We start from the raw sequence: 22,025 nt of genomic DNA, 5'->3' as shown, positions 1-22,025 counted from the left end.
GAGGGAACCTATGTCCCTCCGCAGGCTTAAGGGTTCTAACCGATCAGAGATCGCTGGGTCATCGACGATTCGCACCGCGCGTCTCTGTACGGAGTCAAGTGGGTTAAGCTGGTATTGTGGTGCCCCTGCCCAGAGATGCGAGCAGTACTCCATGTGGGGCCTCACTTGCGCTTTATAAAGCAGAAGGAGTTGCCCCCCAGTGAAGTACTCCTTGGCTCTGTTCAGGACGCCCAGTTTCTTAGAAGCCAACTTGGCTTTAACTTCCAAATGACTCCGATACTGCACGTCACACGAGATGTCTACTCCCAGGATCCCTACACTTTTACCAATGGTGAGCGGTGTACTTTGGAACTCAGGCGCTATGACGAATGGGGTTTTTTTAGCGGTAAACGCGCAGACTTGTGTCTTCGTGGGGTTGAACTCAACAAGGTTAAGACGACCCCATTCCGAGACCCGCTCCAGAGAGTTCTCGATTTCAGACACAAGTCGGATTCTGCTTTCTTCCACGAATGTCCGAGAGGTGTTCGCACGGCCTGTGTACACAGCATCTCCCGTGCTATCATCTGCATAGCAATGAATGCCACCGGTTTGTAGCAGCATATCATTGATATGCAGAATAAAAAGCGTGGGAGATAATACAGACCCTTGGGGCACGCCAGCGTTGATGAGCTTCGTGTCTGAGCAGCACCCGTCAACTACGACCTTAATATGCCGCTCAGACAGAAAGCTGGCTGTCCATGTGCACAACCTCTCGGGAAGACCGTAAGATGGTAGCTTCGCGAGAAGGGCCCTATGCCAGACCCGGTCAAAGGCCTTAGCGATATCTAGGCTTACGGCTAATGCCTCCCCGTTGCTCTCAACAGCTTGTGCCCAACGATGAGTGAGGTACACAAGAAGATCACCAGCTGATCGGCCCTTGCGAAAACCATATTGGTGATCGCTGATCAGCTGGCGCTCCTCCAGGTACCTAAGGAGCTGCGTGTTTACAACACGTTCCATGGCTTTTGAGAGCAGTGAGGTTATCGCTATAGGCCTATAGTTGGCCGGGTCACTGCGGTCACCCTTTTTGGGAATAGGGTGTACAAGGGCAACCTTCCACGAAGACGGTACTTGTCCTGTGGTGTAGGATAGCGAGAATAGGCGCGTTAAGACGGGAGCCAACTCGGGAGCGCACGTCCTGAGCACCACTGCGGGGATTTCGTCTGGCCCGCTCGACTTCTTGATATCGAGGGACAAAAGAGCTCGCCTGACAGCCTTCTGCGTGAAGCGAATATCCGGCATAGAGCTCTCACACCGCGGGATGGTAGGCGGTGTGGCCCCTGTGTCATCAAGAGTCGAGTTTGAGGCAAAGAGGGTACCAAGAAGATCGGCTTTCCCCTTTGCCGTATGGGCCAGAGAATCATCTGGTTTCCGCAGGGGCGGTAGTGAAGACCGACAGAAATTACCCTCGACAGCTTTGGCCAGCGACCAGAAGGCTCGACTCCCGGAGGGGTAACCAAGTAGCCGCTCGCCAATTCTGCCGATGTGCTTAGACTTCGCCTTGGCCATATGCTTCTTCGCTGAACGGGAGGCAGCATTAAACGCGGTTCGGAGCTCGGGGCTTTTTGGGTCCTTGCTAGCGTGTGCTGATGCCCAGGTTTGGAAGGCCTCCTGCTTAAGGCTTAGCGCTTTAGCACAAGACCCCCCAAACCAGGGCTGACTCCGTCCGCCGACGGACACGACAGAGTTTGGAATGAAACACTCCATACCCTGCCGTATCACGTCGGTTACAGACTCAGCACACGAGCTAGGGTCACCCGAGACGAAACATAGCTGCCTCCACGGGTACGAAGCCAGGAACTCCCGGAATCCGTCCCAGTCTGCTGACTTGTAATGCCAAACTTGTCGTCTCCCGGGGGGACGTGTCTCCACGGGGTACGACAAGGGCACAGTCGAACTTACCAAGCAATGGTCAGAGGATCCAAGGGGAGCCTTGACCATTACTTGGTAGTCCACCGGATGGGTAGTCAGCAGTAGGTCCAGCAAAGAGGCAGTATGGGTCTCTACATCAGGCACCCTAGTGAAACCGGGTACGACCTGAGAGAGCCCATATGCCAAGGAGAAGTCATATGCAGATCTCCCAGCAAAGTCGGTGGTCCGGGATCCCAGCCAATCAACATGATGAGCATTGAAATCACCAAGAACCACCAACTCTGCCGAAGGACACTGCTGCAGCATTCTGTCGGTTGCCCACTGGACGTGCTCGAATAATCGAGTTGTCTCCACATCTCCGCTATAGGACCTATATAGGCACGCGTAGACACGGGTAAGACCTCCGACGTCCGCGCGCAGCCACAACAATGATAGGTCCTTGTCTTCGAGAAAGCTGAGACGGCGATAGCAGACATCTCCCCGAACATACACACATACCCCGGCTCGACGCCTGAAGGCATGTTCTAAATTGTAGCCGGGGTAGTCCAAATACGATGTATCGTCCGGGGTAGATATCTGCGTCTCCGTCAAAAAGAGAAAAGCCGGCTTTACCGTCTCAAGGTGGTGGTGGACGGCATTCAGATTGGAATGGACTCCTCTGATATTGCACATATCCACAATAAATGTGGAAGAGGTCGCCGCTGTGCAACTTTTCTTCTTTTTAGGCTTTCTCATTGTGGTTGGTCGAAAAAAAGGGCGGGAATTTGAAAGGATTTGCGATGCTCCGTCAACGCCTCACGGGACAAAGTATGAGTCTCGTGACACCGAGCCTACGGAGGTGATGTGGGATGCTGGCGCGGGGGACGGAAGGGCCCCCGGTCCCCCCCGTGCACGACTACCTGGCTCCACTCCGGTCTCTTACTCCGGCAAGGTAGCCGCGCAACGGGATTTTTCGCCGGTTGGCGGGACAGCCTCCCGGGCCAGAGGTTAACAGTGTTGCCCGGGTTCGGGTCCCCAACTAACCGGCGGGCGGCCAGCGGACAACCGTTTCACCGGGTCTCCCTGGCCCCCGCGCCAACACACCACGCCCCCAGGGGCAACGACGCTTAAAGAGACCCAACGGACCCGTAAAGTGCGCCGTCGGAAGCACCACAAGAGGATGGGAAGGGAGGGATAAGGGGATGAACTGGCTCCCAGGCGCACTACCGAAACACGACGAGTCGTTATTAACGGTAGACTCCGACCTGAGGGTGGTAGCTAGCCAGGCAGATCCCACGAAGAGACCTTACCACCAAGCGGGACACCTTCGGGAATTACGCCAGGCGGTGTCAGATCCAGCAACCAGTGGAACCGTCGCAGTAAGATGTTAAATGCCCGAGTAGACGCTGCTGCCCATCTACCCGGTAGATGCCCTTAGTCGGCTTCTACGACACCCACGGGCAGGTATGGGGTGGTCTATTCGCCGCCGGAGCCACACGGCACAAAATCGATCATATTTCATATTTTATTGTTATTAGTGTCAAGTACCCAATTGTCAAAAGGCAAAGATACTAATCTATATCAAAAGGTTACATTTTCTTGTTAGGAGTGGGTAATCTTTATTAATCTATGGAGTTAGTAAATGATATTTTTAATACATAGAGATACAGTCCCAAAATCTTTTGTTTGCTTTAAATCATCGACGTCTCGTTAGCTTTTAATAAGATATATCATGAATATTTTGTTTTTTTTTAGTATAACAAAAAAATAACAGGCTTAAAATAATTACACAATTTTAAATCAACATACAATACTATGCTAGAACGTATTTTATATTCGATTTTCATCAGATTATTCTAAGGTACGATATGTAATAGGACGCATGTTTCTTACAAACCTTTGCCTTAAACTAAAAACAGAAAATCAGAGCACTTGACAACAGTTGTCTAGTTGTCATTGCTGTCAAATTTGTCGCTAACGGCTATAATAAATTTTGCTTTCATTATTGTTTTCATGGAAACTGTATATTATTGGAAGTAAGTAACAAGTAAAAAGTGCAATTATAAACAAAAGATTTGTGGACGAGTGGAACTCGCAGATGTGAACGGCAGGCGAGCCAGGTATCGTCAGATTTGCCATCAAAAGCCGCGATGGATGGAAATGCGGGCGCGGACAGAGAGCGAAATATGTAAGTACATTACTACAAAACATATCCTAAAAAGGGAATTATGACTATAAATTCAAAAATTTTATCGTCTATTCCCATTTTCATTTTATTAGTAGTGTCGAGATGCGCCAAATACAGTCGGATCGCTGTGCAACTCCTTGTGTACAAGGGCGTTTAATCAATACTTGATATATGGACCGTTTATTTTGAAAGTGGTGCAAGTCCATTTACAACACATAAATATGTGTTATCGTAGTCTAATTTGCCAAAAACAAACTTATATAAACAAATTAAATGTTGATAAAACAATAGAAACAATGCCAGACCTCATGTGATTTGCCTGTATTGTCAACAAATATCTTACAAATACCTTTAATTTTCTCGAAACAAAAGAAAATGGACTTACACCACTTTCAAAATAAACAGTCCATATGTATAAAAAAGGCCAAAAATCGGTTTGCCCTCAAATGTAAGAACAAAGACTAAACAATCTCATTGGAATTAAATATAAGTCTGTACTAAAAAGTTCCTTTTATCGTTAATCTATTTATTTATAAATAAACAAATAAAAACATGGACGTCAAGTTCTATAATCTGGCCGCTCAGAGAATGCATTCCTAAAGGCTATCAGTTTAAATTGATTCAACTTCTCAGTATAACATGAGCGTAAAGAAAACATAAAATGGGATTAATGTAAGTATTTGGAAATATTTAAATGAAAAATGTATACAACAATAAATTAGGGAAGTTTATTTTATTGTTGAATTTTTATATATCTACACCCACATGTATAACAAAATATTATTGGTTAAATCGTTAATTCTAATAAATCATTTAAGATTTTTTAAAGTCATATAATTATTTATTTATTTTACATTTAGAAATCTTAAAATATTACAAACATAAATCATACTCATTATTTTGTTGTATGAAGACAGATGCGTGCAGTGATGACCCTCTATCTCGTTCACTGGTACTTATAAACTCTTGAACCGATAAGGTGCAATATTCGAAATTGTACTTTGTTTCTTTCAATATAAGATAATGAACTGTGTAACACTGTTTCTTTAACATTTCATAGTTGCTTTGTACACATCCATTTGCTACGCTGGCTGGCTCATCACTTATATTTATTCATCTTTAAATTTAGTCCCAAAATATATTATTTATCATTATTTGAGAAAGTATGTGCACAATGCCAAGCACTCACAGTGCCAGTATCCCCTAATAAATAATGTAAAAGAAATCATAATGACATAGTATTGACAAACATTGTGCGATCTAATTAAAAATATCCATATAATATTATATACTTATGTATATAGGAAGATTAAATATGAAGTGATATTGTAGGCCGCAGTCCCAGTTACGGTATTTATTCTTTGATATCACTAGTTACACCAACACAATTATTTCACTGCTATCACTCAACATAAGTATAATTTAGTACATAAGGAACTTAAATTTAGATTGATTTAACGTTATCTCAAATTCACTGGCTATTTACCTTCCAGGGCGGGTGGAGAGCACAGTGCTGCAGAGGGTGACATAGAAAGAGGGAGGTACAGGTACTGTTAGATTGATTTTTTCTATGTAAGTGATAAGATAAGATACTTTGTATAATACTATAACTAAATGGCAAAAAAGGACAGCCTTATAATTATGATATATGTTTGTTTATATGTCAAGTAATGAAACTACACTAGCATAGTGTCAAATTTAATTACTTTAAAACTCAATAAATTCTATGAACAATTATGGTGGTGATTGAATTGTGATTGTTGATGAAAATTGAAAACACTAAGAGTGGTATCGTCCGTGCCACACTTCTAGTCCGCTTCGAAGTTGTTGTGCGCAGGTGTAGTCAGAGAGCTATTGCGGTTGAACACAAGTATAAGAATATATATATTCTGTCTAAGCATATAATATATACATCATTATATACATTTCTACCTAAGAACAGCAGTGTTAGGCACTGCTGTGTTCCGGTTTTGAAGGGTGTGGTAAGGGAAACATACTTTTCCGAGGCGTTCCAGCTTAGTCCTCAGGGGTAGCGGCGCATCTGTGGCCGACCTCGTGTAGGAATATCTAATCCTATCTGGGGTCGATTACAGACGTCCATGGGTGGCAGGAGTCACTCACCATCAGGTGGACTGCATGCTCGTTTGTTACTCCTATGTTATAAACAAAATATATACACGAATAGTGAACGAGACATGCGCTGTTAACGATACAAGAAGTGTAACGTGAGCAACGTCCCGCCGTCCGCAGCATGATCGTGCGGTGCGCGTCGCAGTCGTCGCTGGACGAGTCGTCGCAGCGGCGCGAGGCGGGCGACGCGGGCGACGCGGGCGCGGCGGGCGCGCAGCACGCGCGGCAGCTGCTGGACGCGCTGGCGCGCCTGCGCCGCGACCGCGCGCTCTGCGACGTGCGCCTGCAGGTGCGCTGCACTAACAAACATATTATATACATAGATAAATATAGATATCTCACCGCCTTGTAATTGAAGGAAGCCATTCAATGTTGCATTCGCGAATGATCTAAAAACTACATTTTATTAATATTTTTCGAACACGTAAATAGATGACAATGACAATTTCAACTGTCAAAACTGGTTACATTTTCTTGTTAGGAGTGAGTAATCTTTACTAATCTATGATTGCAAATCTATACATATAAATAAAATTGGAGTGTCTGTTTTTAATATTGAAATAATCTTTTTACTACAAGCATATGAATGTACATACGGTACATGCACTAAAATAACATTTTTTACAATTTTTGTCTGTCTGTTTATTCCGGCTAATCTCTGAAATGGATATTTATATTTTAGAACTAGCTGTGCCGCGCCAGTGATAGCCTAGTGGTTAAGAAACGCGGCCTCTTGATCGAGGGGTCCGAGGTTCAAATCCCAGGCACGCACCTCTGATTTTTAAAATTTATGTGCGTATTAAAAATTAATTATCACTTGCTTAAACGGTGAAGGAAAACATCGTGAGGAAACCTGCATACCTGAGAGATTTATAAAAAAAAAAAAAAAATCTTAAAGGTATGTGAAGTCTACCAATACGCACTTGGCCAGCGCGGTGGACTATGGCCTAATCCTTCTCATTCTGAGAGGAGACCCGTGCCCAGCAGTGGGACAGTAATGGGTTGATGATGATGATGATGATGATGTGCCGCGCGGTTTCACCCGCGTTATTTCTTTTTAAGCTTCCTACACTGCGGCATTATACTGAATGACTTATTTTCAATTTCTAGGCGCAAGCTGACATCGGTATAATAGGTGGTATGGCCGCACCCGGTGGCGCGTCGGCCGAGGCGGCAGCGGTGGGCGTCGGTGCAGCTGGCGGTGGCGGCGGCGGCGGTGCGGGCGGCGGCGGTGCGGGCGGCGGCGGGGCGGGCGAGGAGGGCGGCGTGTGGGCGCACCGCGCGGTGCTGGCGGCGTGCTCGCCGTACTTCCGCGCCATGTTTACGCAGTTCGACGAGCGTACGCAGCCTGTTGTAACTATACAGGTGTGTTGAACTATAGCATCCTGCATATACTTTGTTTACATTGAATATATATGTAGCTCTTCCTATGAATTGTGCGTATATAACTATATTTAAAAAATATTTTAACATAAATGACTTTGAATATAATAATCATTATGGCATGCCTTTGAGATAGTTTTCGTTACAGTCTATTGGGAGAGTTTAACTAAAATATAATTTTATTGTTATTCACAATGTATTTGAAAAAAAGGTTTTTTTTGTCTACTGATAACATTGCTTTATTTTGATGGCGAAACTCTTATATTTTCTACAGAATGTCGAGCCCCAGGCTCTAGAGGCGATCATAGAGTATGTATACAATCCGGACTCCCTAGTTATTACGGAAGATAACGTTCAGGTATGTTTTAAAATTATAAGTAGAACATCATTATTAATATCACAATTTACAAGTTTTTTCTAAATTGATTGTAATATAATTATTATACTTAGCTCGTGAGTTAAGATAATTTAAATAATTCTATTTTTTTTTTCAAATATATCTAGTATTAATTAATAAGTCAAAGAATTTATATATTATTGTATTTATGTAATTGGTACCAGTCATTGTTTATAAATAAACAGTAAAAGAAAATTTACCCTTTTATAGTCCGCCATAAGATTTAGAATATTGTAGCGAAATAAATGGCGAGAATTTAGGTGCCAACCTAATATAAATAAGATATTTTTTTAATAAGTTATTTTTATTAGTTTGTGTTCAGGATTTGATCCTCACAAGATACCGTTTGTTAGGGCAATCATCTAAGTCTGCCTTTTTGTAATCAAAATAAAACCGTTCGAATCCCGGGCAGGGGACATACATGGGTCATATACCCATTCGGGTGTGCAAAATTAGGAATAAAAATATTTACAATTAGCATTTCGCGTGCTTAAAGGTAAAAGGGCCTATAGCTAAGGGTTAATAGGGATTTTAAAAAAAATTTTACGTTTCAGATAATTTCAAACCGAACTAAAATTTTTTTACGTTTCAGATAATTTCAAACCGAATGGCAAAAAAAAATTTTTTTATGTGCCCTTTCAGCATAAATCCCTATTAATCCTTAGCTATAGGCCCTTTTACCTTTAAGCACGCGATTTATATAATTGCAATAGTAACAACATAATAATAATAATCGAGGTCAAATAATTGTTGTACATAAAATAACAATAAGTAATACATTTCCCTAGTCTTTAAAACAAGAGCTAGGACAATAACATAATGCGATTATAATGTCACATAATTGATTTATACTATTATTATACATTAATATCATTGTAATTAAAAATAAAAAGAAAATTTAGTCATTTTTTTAAAAGGTGTTATTATATTATAGGTAGCTATAATAATAATATTATCATTATTTGTGAATGAAGGTTTTTAAATATTACAACAAGTAATTAATTTAAAAAATCAAAAACCCAACTGCACCAAAAAGGCTGAAGTAGAATTTCCAAACGCAGTGAAACAGGCATTTCATTATTTTTATCCAGAACGCCAAATACAAAGTTTCATAGTAGGTGTTTGCTTCAAAAATAAAAGATGTTCAAACAATATTATCCTATTTTATCCTCGTAGTGTTCATTTACGCTATATAAAGAACCTATGTGTAAAATTCCAGCACGCTTAAGTTCAGCGGTTTCCCTTTGCGTTGATCTCCGGCACAGCAACTCACTCATTTAGTCAGACAGTCATCTCGATGTGTATATACGAGTATATATGTACTAGCTGCCCGGCAAACGTTGTGTTGCCATATAAATAAAAAAATGTTAAGAATGAACAACCCTTATCACTTAGGTGTAAAAAAAATAGATAGTGGCCGATTCTCAGACCTACTGAATATGTATATAAAATTTGGTGAAAATCGGTGAAGCCGTTTCGGAGGAGTACGGTAACTAACACGAGAATTTTATATATAAGATATATTATATAATGTATGTGTAATCTCCTCTTAATTTCCTTTATTTTGACACCCTACTCGATAGGTTTGGTTAACTTTTTTAAAACGTGTTACTATTTCGCGAAAAAATTCACCATTTACGGTCTATAAAATATATAACTTCAGTAAATCAAAGTTTCGGTCATTATTTTACCTCGTTAGAGGTAGCATTTCATTATTTTTATCCAACAAGCCTGATACAAAATGTCATAGTGTTTGCTTCAAAATTGACGATAGTTCAAATGAACTTTTAACCCTTATTTTACCCTCTACGAGGTTGATTTTTCGGAGGGAGATAAATAAGTGCGTCCTTGTTCCTATCCAGAAAGCCAAATACAAAATTTTATAGTAGTTGCTTCAAAATTAAAGGATTTCAAAAAAACTGTTTTCCCCTTTTTTACCCTCTTAAGGGTAGAATTTCCAAAAGGCCTTTCTTAGTACTTATTCAAGCTATATAGAGAACCTGTGTGCAAAATTTCAGAACTGTAAGGTCCTTGGTTTAGGCTGTACGTTGATTTCTGAAAAATGAAAAAGTCATTTAGTTAGTCAATCAGTCAGTCACCTTACTGTTTTATATATATACAAATATATTTTTATAATCTCCGTTTAATTTCCTTCCCTTTGATACCCTACTCGATAGGTTCGGTTAACTTTTTTTTTTAAATGTGTTACTATTTCGCGCCAAAAATCCGCCATTTTGATTTTTTTTTACTAACACCTATCTAAGGACACTCGGGTCATTGAGACAAATATAATGACACTTTAACTGTAGAAATTCATACAGCCGTTTGTTAGATTGGATCAAATAAAGAAAGACAAACATACAAGATACGCGCGAAAAACATAACCCTTCCTTGGCAGTCGGGTAAAAAGGTGCTCTATGTTCAATTCTTCAATTCAATTCTCTTATGGGCATACAAATATTTATCGTCATAACCTAGGGACAAATTATTATATAAATATTTATTTAAGGCGGATAGCAATAAAAACATTAATATTTTCCAATGCAAGACAGTATTAAATATTTATGTCAGTTAAAAAATCATTAATAGAGTAATAACATTTGTCGATTAAAAACTTCTTAAATATATTTTTTTAATTTGGTAGTATCATTTATATTTCGGAGCTCAGAGTGAACTTTATTGCAAATTTTAGGTGCCAGGCTAAACGCACTCCTTCTTGGCGAGGCCGTCTCGCAGGGTACGGTACATAATTTTGATCACAATCATAATCATAATCTCCATCGCATCGTGCGGCTATCACATACAAGGGTGTTACGAATTTTGATACGGGAGCATGAAACCCCGGAAGCGTGGAACAATTTAAATCAATTGCGAAATAATGATAGATCTAGATCGATGCGTATCGTGTGTGAGTGAACGCTCTCGGCCCCGCGCAGGCGCTGCTGTCGGGCGCGTCGCTGCTGCAGGCGGCGGGCGTGCGCGCGGCGTGCTGCGGCTTCCTGGCGGCCGCGCTGTCGCCCGACAACGCGCTCGGCATCCGCGCCTTCGCCGAGCTGCACGCCGCCGCCGCGCTCGCCGCCGCCGCCGCCACCTTCATCGACCGACACTTCGTCGAGGCACGTGAGATGTGGAAGTGGGCCCGATGCCGGCGTTCCAAAATCGACGAATAAATTATTTAAGTGAAAACGATACATTTGAAGGATTCTCGAAACTTTTAAAATTTATCATATTTTAAGTAAAATAAAAGTATGAGGTCCTGCAGTCGACCCGCTAATTGAGGTGCAAGAGACGTCATTTTTGGGTATGTCACGGAATTGCTTGAACTTTTATATGGTATGTTCTGACTTGACGTCACCGATGGGCGCCATGACACCCGCGAGCGTTTTCGCGCTTAATTCAAAATAAGTATAAAAATATGTTATTATTTTCGTTAATACTAAAATTATTGCCAAATCAGTAGACATGTACGTACATTTGAAAGTATTTTCAAAATTTGTCATCATGCCTATTGTCGATGAAGCGAATCGACATGGAATTATTTTAAGAGTAGAAACAGAACCCTATTCCTAAGCCTCCGCTATCTGTCCGCCTGGCCGTCTGTCCTGGAGCTCCATCTCCTGAACCGTAATAGAAAGACTCTTGAAATTTTTACAACGTGTAAAGGCCACTATAATTAAAAATATTATAAATAAAAAACAATTGAAAATAAATTGTGGTTGCCATGCAAAGAACAGTTACATTTCGATGTTTTTCACTTTATTTATTGAAATAGGTAAACAGTACAAGCTTTATATTATGTATAATACATTCACTTCAGTAGGTGCTATACTAACAAATACTAAAAATAAAAATACTGAAGAAATAATAATTTTGGTTGTACAAATTCTTCCGTGTGCGAGTTCGTCTTGCACTTAACCAATTATTTCAATTCCAGTACATCCCAGTCCCAATTTCTATTATGAATGATGATCAATCTATCGAATCCTAAATGATAAAAGCATGGAGATGTGCGTGTACGTATATGGTGAGAATGTTTTAGCGAGTGTGCAGGAAGGGCTAAGCGAATGATGCACAAGTCCGTACGATAAAAAACAGTTTATTGCACAAGCACTAGAAACTTAGGGTCCTTAACATGCACTAACACTAGAACTTAAAGCTAAACAAAGGTCCGCACTTAAATCTACCATCTTTATATATATATTTCTTATGTGCGAGTGTATGTCACTGAACTCCTCCTAAACGACTGGACTGATGTTGATGAAATTTGTTGTGTGTGTTCAAGGAGACTTGAGAATGGTTTAGATTCACAATTTAGTCCGTGGGAAAAGTGTTTTTTAATTAATTTTTAATTCGTAAGTAGTTAGTTATAGAATCGGAAACTATGCATTTGATCAAGTGATGATCTTTAGCAAAGTTGTTGTCCAAGACCCCACGACGGTTTGGGAGTTGGTAAGACCAATTTTCGACAGATGGCACCACTGTCATTCCAATGCAGGTACAAATTTTCCGTTTTATGTATGTCATATTATTTCTGTAAAATGCGAACGAAGCCGCGGGCATCACTAGTATTTATATAAAGAAGGAGTGAGGGAACGGTAGCAAAGTCTTAGACACTAACGATTGTCTATTCTATATAGTCTAAATGCACAGAGTGATAGTCTATAAGCACAGGTGACAGTTCTAGGCACAAGCGAAAGGCGCGGGGCGACGGTCGGCCGCCCGGCGACCGCGCGCGGCGGCCGCGCATGAATTCATAATCTTTATTGCATCATGCAGTTATCGCATACATATAAAGGTGTTACAAATTTTGATACAGTGGCATGAAACCCTGTAAGGGTGTAGCAATTTAAATTAATTATAATTAAACATACTAAGGTAATGTAACAATAATTTAAAATTTTCAATTAGGATCCGTTAATTTTACATTTTCGTATGGTGATACCCATGCTATCGCCATCACCCAGGGTCGACTGGCAGAGAATGCCATTAGGCATTAAGTTTACCCTTTGTAACTCTTAGTTTAAGGTGTACAAAAATAAATAAATAAATACCTAGCTCTATAGTTACAATTTTAAATGCATTTTTAAATGAATTATATAGTGGCCGCGCCCGATCTACTCCAACACACACCGAGTGTCCCGGGTTCGAATCCGGGGTGTGTCACTGATGTGTGGGTGGCTGTATCTATGTGTCGCCGTGACTGTGTATGAATATACTTACATAAATAGTTTGTATGTTTGTGTATGTGTGATGTAATATATAAACTAAATACACATAAATTCGAAGGTGGTAGAACCTTTTGAAGTTCGACTCCGGCGGCACCACCGCCACACCTATATCTACCTAATAACAGCAGTGTTAGGCGCCGCTGTGTTCCGGTTTGAAGAGTGTGGTAAGGGAGACAGACTTTATCCCTGATAGGGATAGCGGCGCATCTGTGCACAAAAGTTATATGAATAAAATCAAATTAGTGCCACTAAATAACATAATAAAGTTCCATTAATATTTTGTAGGTGCTAGAAACTGAGGAATTCTTGGCGCTCGCTCCGGAGACGTTAGCTCAGCTACTCGATTCTGATCGTATTACTGTAAGTAAAAAAAATGTACAAATATCTTATTATTGATTTAATGAAGATAATCATTATTTCATTAACGTGACTTATATTTTCAAGGTTCCAAATGAGGAGGTAATATTGGACGCCGTTATCAGGTGGATGCAACATGATCCTGAAGTGAGTACATTTTGTGATTTATAAAATGAACCTTTCAACGATGATGTGGACAGCAGGGCGACAAAATGTAGCCAAGTGCAAATCGGACTTGCCATCGAAAGCCACGCAGGCGCATTCAAGAGATTCACATTCCGACCTCAGGTAGGAATATTTATTCCTATCTGGGGTCGATTACAGATGTCCATGGGTAGCAGGAGCCACTTATCATCAAATGGACTGCATGCTCGTCTGCTACTCCTATTTTATAAAGAAAATAGATATAACTTAAAAATATCGTGTAGGGATGTCGCGGGCGGGTTCGAGTTAGAGGCGTCTCGATGGTTCGACGTCTCCATTATGACGCTTCTAATATTAAGCTTAACGTAACTTATATAACTATGAGTTCCTACTCACACACTACAATCGCTCAAGAAGTAATAGTGCACAAGAGTACACCTCGCCGTGCTTGCAGAGCCGCGTGGGCGCGCTGGGCCGCCTGCTGGAGGTGGTGCGCCTGCCGCTGCTGCCGCGCGACGTGCTGGTGGCGCGCGCCGCCGCCGAGCCGCTCGCCAGCGCCGGCCTGCGCGTCAAGGTGGGCGTCGCTCCTCCGCCGCACCGTCCCCGAGCCGATACCGACGACGAGCTTATTTTGGGGCCGATTTTAATATGTCGGAACGGCGACGGTTCGTCCCCCGCGACCGATATCGGCGGTTTATTTCGTTCCTGCCGTCGCGCGGGTGACGGCAGGGGATGGACGAGTTCCGACGTGGTTCATGCTGCCGACGCATCGGCCCGTCGAAATCTCGGCGCCGATCTGGCGGTCCCGCCGATCTACTCGAAATATCGGCGGCCGGGACGACGGCGCTCGGGGGGACGGCCGCGCGGGGGACGAGCGCCTCCGGTGAACGTCCGTCCGCCACCTCGGCGCCGTCGTCGATTATCGGTATCGGCTCGGCGACGGTGGCGACGGACAAGCGGCGTAACGGCGGCCGTGTCGCAGGACCTGGTGATCGAGGCGCTGTCGTTCCACCTGCTGCGGCCGGAGCGGCGCGCGGCCGTGGCGGCCAGCTGCGCGCGCGCGCGCCCGCGCCGGCCGCCGCGCGCGCCGCGCCTGCTGCTGGCGGTGGGCGGGCAGGCGCCCAAGGCCATCCGCGACGTCGAGGCCTTCCACATGGAGTGCGCGCGCTGGCGGCCCGCCGCCGAGCTGCCGTCGCGCCGCTGCCGCGCCGGCCTGGCCGTCGTGGCCGGCAAGCTGTACGCCGTGGGCGGCTTCAACGGTACGCCCGCCGCCCCCCGCGCTCCCCCCCGCCCCGCCCCGCGAGCCTCGCGCCTTGCCCATGAGAGAGCCTTTCCTTGCAGGCACCCTGCGCGTGCGCAGCGTGGACGTGTACGACGTGTGCTCGGACGCGTGGTCGGCGGGGCCGGCGCTGGGCGCGCGCCGCTCCACGCTGGGCGTGGCCGTCATCGGGAACGTCATCTACGCCGTCGGCGGGTACGCTCACCTCTCCTCTTTGACACCTAGCCAAAGTGAACATCCATTTAAGTGTGCGTTAAATTGTATACAGTAGTAATAAAATAATTCATAGAGGACCTTCACTTGGTATATTTGCTTTGCAACGACCTATATAAACTAATAAATGGGATACTGCTAAATATTGGCAAATTAGATAACAAATATGCCACAAAATTCATGGTTTACATTTTTATGACATTGATAGCAAAAAAAATTGCTTAGAAGGTAAAATATAATAATGTAGTTTGCGAAATGAGTTGAAAGTTTAGAAAAAAAGAAGTTTGAACCCTCAAATCGATTTTTAACCACATATTTTGCGTCACCATCCATACGCTAAAAATATTATAATTATATTCTTTTTATATTTATTATCATAGAAATAATAAAATTTATGGAAGTCAGCCCTCGTGCTCGTTGACATATTTGTGGTAATACAACCATTATGTCACGTAAAGATAATCAGACGCTCAAGTTATATATAAATTTCGATGGTGTCGGGCAGATTCGACGGTGCGACCGGGCTGTCGTCGGCCGAGGCGCTGGACGTGCGCGAGGGCGTGTGGCGGCCCGTGGCCTCCATGAGCACGCGGCGCTCGTCCGTGGGCGTGGCCGTGCTCAACGGCAAGCTGTACGCCGTGGGCGGCTACGACGGCGCGTCGCGGCAGTGCCTGCACACCGTGGAGAGGTAGGCGGTGCGAGCGGGCGGCGGGCGGCCCCCGCCCCACGCTCCGCGCTCGCACTCAATCGACCCCTCTGCGCAGGTACGACCCGGCGGCGGACGCCTGGGAGCGCGTGGAGGACATGGCGGCGCGCCGCTCGGGCGCGGGCGTGGGCGTGGCGGGCGGCGCGCTGTACGCGCTGGGCGGCCACGACGGGCCCGCCGTGCGCCGCTCCGTGGAGCGCTACCGCGAGGGCGTCGGCTGGGCGGCCGCCGCGCCCATGACGCACGCGCGCCGCAACGCCGGCGTCGCCACGCACGCCGAGCGCCTGTACGTCGTCGGCGGGGACGACGGCGCCGCCAACCTCGCCACCGTCGAGGTAACGCCCGTGCGACTCGGACTCCCCTCGACGGACGGGGTCGAGACGATGTGACGATCCGGGAACGCGTTGCAGGTGTTCGACCCGGTCGCGGAGCAGTGGTCCATGCTGGGCGCGAGCATGGCGGTGGCGCGCTCGTATGCGGGCGTGGCGGTGCTGGACCGGCCCGCCTGACGCGAGCCCGCCCGCCCGCCGCCCGCGCGACCGCCCGCCCATCGCCCGCCGCCCGACGACGCTCTCGCCGGGTTAGTGAGCTCTCCCATTATCGACTCTTTTACTCCTACCTCTCGAACCTGTACTGACATCTTACTATTGGAATCTTACCTGTTTTATTGAATGTAAATATGTCACAAGTAGTAGTTCACCGTTTCTTCATTCACCATTATTACATCATAACGTGTATAGTCCGCGCCAAATTTCTAGTCCGCTCTGAAGTCGTACGCGTGGGCGGGCATCGGCGGGGTGCCGGGAGGGTCCCGCATTGTCTCCGTCCCGCTAATATCAGCTACTTGTTATTGCGACGCGACTCGTTTCTATATTCAGAGTGGAGGAGCAGCTTGGCGCGGACTCCATCGTTAGTACAATGGATGTAACGAATAAAGCCGTGTTGTGTGCCGGCAGGTACGCGAACGTGTGCGCGGGCGGCGCGGGGCGCGGCGCGCGGCCGCCCGCGGCGCTCTGTGTAACGCTACCTTCTACCTCTCTCACCCACATGCGGTAACATAATGCCATCGTCACGTGTGCGCGCGTGACGCAAACAGGCGACAGGATCGAACTCGTGGCATACATACGCACCTAAGTATCGATCGAGTAAAATCAATAGGGGCTTCATGTTTGAGATTAACACTCCTTATTATTCGAATGATCGTTAAATATTAATTATAGGTTAACGTATTCAAATTTTAACGCCCCTATAAATACAGTACTTATTAAATAATTATTCAATACTTTTTGTCTCTGTCTGTCTTTTTTGTCTGTGTGCAAAGCGATTCTAAACTTATACATATGTACCCAGGTAATAGTAATATTCCTTTCACGTAATTAATAAAAAAATGTTATATAAAATGTACACATGCAAGAAGTGAATTTTTTAGTGTTACTTGTAATATTATCGGGTGTAATTATGTTAAACCGAGTATATTTTTCATTTAATTAGTTTTTGCATTATATTATTGCTGTTCGTCGTGATGCAACAGGACGAGAACGTGTACGAGAGCGTGAACGTTGCGGGGGGGGCGATGGGCGGCGTGGTGGGCGGGGCCCTGGGCGGCGCGCTGGGCGGGGCGCTGGGCGGCGCGGCGGGCGGCGCGGGCCCCAGCGGCGCGCTGCTGTGGTGGCGCGTGGCGCCCGCGTGCCGCCACCGCCGCCGCGCCTCGCAGACGCTCGAGTTCAACGAGCGCCTGGCGCTGCCGCCCGCGCACCACGACCACCAGAGTGAGTGCCCGCCCGCGACATTCCAATTCCGACGCGACAGGGTCGCAGGAACGCTAACTCTCGTGACGCGCAGGCACGATGCCGCGCGCGCGGCGCGTGGTGCGCGGCGTGTGCGGCGTGCGCGGCGTGCGCGTGCAGCTGTCGTCGTGCCCGTGCCTGCTGCTGCCGCGCCGCGCGCTGCCGCCCGACGGCGAGGCGTGCTGCGAGGCGGACGAGGCGGACGAGGCCGAGGCGGCGCGGCGCTCGCCCTCGCCGCCGCCGTCGCCGTCGCCCGACGACTGGCCCGACTGCTTCCCCGACGAGCCGGGCGCCTGAGCCGCGGCGCCCGCGCGGGGCGACGAGCCGCCGCGGCCGCTGCGGGACGCCGCGCCCGACTCGGATCAGTAACGTTTGACTGATTTTTTTGCGCACGTTCCTGGAACCCTGGTGTGATTGTTTGGTGTCCGCGTAATGTGAAACGTTCAGTGAGTCGCCTTCGATATTGTTAAATTTTAGTTGCTCTACATCGGTCCCTTGTCGACCATATTTTTCGATTTTCACAAACCGTAACGATTCGTGAATAATAATTTTTTTATTTTCAATGCGACGGGTATTAGTCTCGACTTTATACATTTATACGATCACGGACTCACTCTGCGTCTGAGCGTGTCCAGTGTATAATGACGATCTTCCAGCCCGAACCTTCGGTAGCGCTGAGGCGACGCACTCGATGTAGGAAAGTATCAGTCGGAATTGTGCCTGATCGAGTGCAATTAAAACCATTGCCGAATTTCAATTAAACTCACTATAGTTATATTAGCCAAGCAATAGACGACATAAATGTAACCATGATGATACATTTGAACGGCCCGAATCTCGTTAGTGATAGTGCGGCGGGTGCGGAGCTCCGCTCGTAGGCTAAGTGTGTGGTAATTCCATAATTTTGTTCATTTTTCAATACCATATCGGTTTTAAAGGTGATTCGATGGAGGTAGAACGTAGAATACTTAACATAGTAAATCGCAGTTGATTTGTCTCCAATGATTGTGATGTCCGAACCTAAACGCAGCGCCCAGCTCCGCCGCCCGCGTCTGCAACGAATCTCGTGATTGTTTTGTAAATGATATTGTAATTATTGTAATGTAGAAATTAGGAGTAATTTACATGAAATAATTAATCTATATTAAGGCCTTGCAACGTTTCAATAAAATCAATATACAGATGGACAGTTTTAGGTGGGAGGCGGTCCGTCAGTCGTAAGTATTATAGTATACATTATATTTTAGCTGTCATTCACATTATAATATGGTGAGATCATAGAAGTTTCCTTGTCTAGTGTAATCGATTAATCAAACAACATAGAAGCGCCATTTTTATTTGTTGATGTAAATGAGTATACATGTAATATGACATTACCTAGATTTAGTGTTCATTATATATAGTTTTTACTAATGACTTTCCTTTACAATTTAATTTTGACATTATTAAAATTCCATGTATTATATAATATAAATTAGAAATATCTTTCATGTGGATTTCCCCGCATGTCGCGTTTGATTCAAGAAAGATTTACATTAAGACTATTAAATGTTCATCATCATCATCAACCCATTATTGTCCCACTGCTGAGCACGGGTCTCCTCTCTGAATGAGAAGGAAAAGGCCTGTCCACTGCGCTGGCCAACTACTAACTTCACATACCTTTGAGATTTTTTTATAAATCTCTCAGGTATGCAAGTTTCCTCACGATGTTTTCCTTCGCCGTTTAAGCAAGTGATAATAAATTTCTTATACGCAAAAAAAATATTTTTTGCGTATAAGAAATTGATCGACCCCTTGATCGAGAGGCAGAGTTTCTTAACCACTATGGTATTATACGTTATTATTATATTATATTATATATATATATATATATATATATATATATATATATATATATATATATATATATATATATATATATATATATATATATATTATATATGATTAGATTTATTTTTATTTATGACGTCTACTTTATTAAATGTTATAAAGAAGTAAATTTATATAATTAATTATTATACCGTTTACAAGAAATAGCAACATGTGTACGATAAATATTACAATAATTCATATCGTATTAATTGCAGTAATATAGGGGCTTAGGTTGCGTTTATAATGTAGGCTATAGATAGTTAAAGAACTTAACTAGTGTTTTAATCGTGTAATAGTTCACTTTCCTACTCAGTACACAGTGACAGTGTCTCGTACACTCCGGCTGACAGGACGCGAGAGGCCGCTAATACATTCCATTTTATATTTAAATGTTTACAATGAATATAATCCACCTCGTTGCATATTGTCGTTCAAGTACGCGGTGTCTCGAGCGATGGTGCTAATAAGAGGATCATGTTCCACCTTCGCCCGCCGTCACGAAGGTCGCGCGCTCGGGGAAGATGGCGTAGTGAATTGAATTCAATTTATTTAGGATTGATTTATTAAATTATTGGCTTAACATTCCAATACCTCTGAACATTTATAAAATATCCTTGCATTTTATAGTGAACATAACGTTTTGGTACTTCCTAAGTTGTAGATCGAAGGCCACGTGACCCACGTGTGAAATCTATCAATGTAATGCGTATGAAATTTTTTTTGTAAACGTGATCGTCTGCAATAGAAATTGCAGTTACATGCACCGATGTGTAATGTGACGACACCGCCGCGGTGACGTCACGGCCGCCCCCCATAATATGTCTATTTATTTTTCTATGTATTCTTAATATTGTTGTATTATGAATAAAATTTTCTTCGATTAGTATTTATGGACATTTAAATATATAGTTAATAATTGTTGTAATCGAATCGATTAATAATAAATACCGATTATGAATCAATTTGATGTTTTTGTAATGCTATCCTTAAATTTAGACTATTAAATTCAGACGCATATGAATGTAGAAATAATATTAATATTTATGTAACAGGTGCTGAGTAAAGTGTTCATTTTATTTTTTAATTTGTTACTTGTATGCTATATGCAATTTTACATTTATAATTATTTTTTGTTTATAAAGTTTTATTAAACCGATTAGTGCCTTAAGAATTTCCTTTAATTTATTTCTTCAGTTTTTTCAACATGAAAATCGTTATTCTGTTTTATGACTTAATAAAAATTGTACTGAGGCGAAAACAAAACGGCTCAATACTTTGTTTTTTTTTTGCTTAAAATATTTTGAGAAACAGTCTGCGACAAAGGGCCATGGCATTTGTACCGCTTATACGATTTAAATCACAGATCTGTATCTAAAATGTCTGTAAATCATTTGTAAATTTCAATGGGCGCCCTTAGATTCTTGAAAAACACTATATTCTACTACTGTCAATAGCATTGGTATAAACTTGTTTTTTTTTTTAACAATACAAATAATTTCGATTGATCGTTTTACCCAGATTGATTGTTTTGCAAAAATATTTCACAGTGGAATTGCATTGACATAATCTCATTGAATGTGAATCAATAAATCATAGCAAAGTAACTAGCCTTTACATGATAGTAACTAGCTTTTTCAGGTGGCGAAGTATGACTTTCGAGCCAAAAAGGGTTCTACCACAGTAAAATACCGAAAAACATTAAATTTAAGTTAAAAAAAAAATATTAATTTCATCGATAGCGATCAACCTGCAAAATGGTCTCGTTGCAGCTTTCGTCGGTCGTACGTCAGACTCGGCGATAAAACGTTATCACCGCGATGCATAATGGTGTTTATGCGCGCGGCCACATACTCGACGAGTGTCGGGGGAAGTGAGCAGGGATGTCGTGTAGCCGGGGATCCGAACTTGTTGTTGTTGATTGTCGGCTTTTTAGGCATGCCACTGGTTCTAAAATATATCGATGGGTCCTATGTATATGGGCGAAAATGCAAAATTACAACTTTACAGGAGGGGATTCCAAAGTTTAAATTTACTATAACTTCAAATTGATAAAACTGAAATTTAAGAATCTTTGCTTGTTTGCTAAGAGAACTATCCTCCTCATTTATACTATAGTATTTTATATATACATGTATTAGTGTTTTTTTACGTCACATTGGCCCTTGTACGTTCGTTTTTGTTATAATTATTTTTCTTTTAAAAACACCCTAAAAGGGCCAATGAGTCATATTGACCTTTATACGCGTATAACTCTAATTAGCATAAAGTGTATATTTTTTCTTATTTTTGACCCATAAAATTTGAAGTAATTACAAAGGTTATCATCGCTATTTTCTATAACATCGTCGTTTTCATAACCTAAATCGTTTTTCTGTGCACTGTTATTTTCATTTCTCAATGCCAAATTCACTAAATTCCGACTTCTACACAACTTAGCGCGATAATTGG

General features: G+C 43.4%; 2 protein-coding genes across 4 annotated transcripts; both read left to right on the top strand.

The window, feature by feature from the left end:
* Positions 1-3,813: 3,813 nt before the first annotated feature.
* On the top strand, positions 3,814-17,423 carry kel (kelch protein). Of its 3 annotated transcripts, XR_012103628.1 has the most exons (15): positions 3,814-4,078; positions 5,572-5,625; positions 6,329-6,497; positions 7,319-7,573; positions 7,866-7,949; positions 10,925-11,104; positions 13,502-13,576; positions 13,661-13,720; positions 14,172-14,291; positions 14,700-14,976; positions 15,059-15,191; positions 15,715-15,897; positions 15,974-16,250; positions 16,326-16,495; positions 16,872-17,423. XR_012103628.1 is itself a non-coding variant. In XM_073089131.1 (14 exons), the coding sequence occupies exons 1-14, from the start codon at positions 4,041-4,043 to the stop codon at positions 16,422-16,424; spliced, it is 2,004 nt and encodes a 667-aa protein (XP_072945232.1). In that variant the 5' UTR covers positions 3,814-4,040; the 3' UTR covers positions 16,425-16,516. The 3 variants fall into 3 exon arrangements, 1 of the variants encoding a protein (XP_072945232.1); XM_073089131.1 differs by lacking the exon at positions 16,872-17,423 and having other exon boundaries at positions 16,326-16,516; XR_012103629.1 differs by lacking the exon at positions 10,925-11,104 and having other exon boundaries at positions 3,815-4,078.
* A 14-nt stretch (positions 17,424-17,437) lies between these two features.
* On the top strand, positions 17,438-18,879 carry LOC140754179 (uncharacterized). The gene is made up of 2 exons (XM_073089133.1): positions 17,438-17,684; positions 17,758-18,879. The coding sequence occupies exons 1-2, from the start codon at positions 17,438-17,440 to the stop codon at positions 17,997-17,999; spliced, it is 489 nt and encodes a 162-aa protein (XP_072945234.1). The 3' UTR covers positions 18,000-18,879.
* The last annotated feature ends 3,146 nt before the right edge of the window (positions 18,880-22,025 follow it).

Source organism: Epargyreus clarus, unplaced genomic scaffold (genome assembly GCF_041222505.1).
Source record: "Epargyreus clarus isolate Ecla_fem2 unplaced genomic scaffold, WU_Ecla_fem_2.2 ptg000027l, whole genome shotgun sequence".
In the NCBI taxonomy this organism is placed as follows: Eukaryota; Metazoa; Arthropoda; class Insecta; order Lepidoptera; family Hesperiidae; genus Epargyreus; species Epargyreus clarus.
Note: the sequence above shows the minus strand (reverse complement) of the source record. Positions and strands in the feature narration are given on the sequence as shown.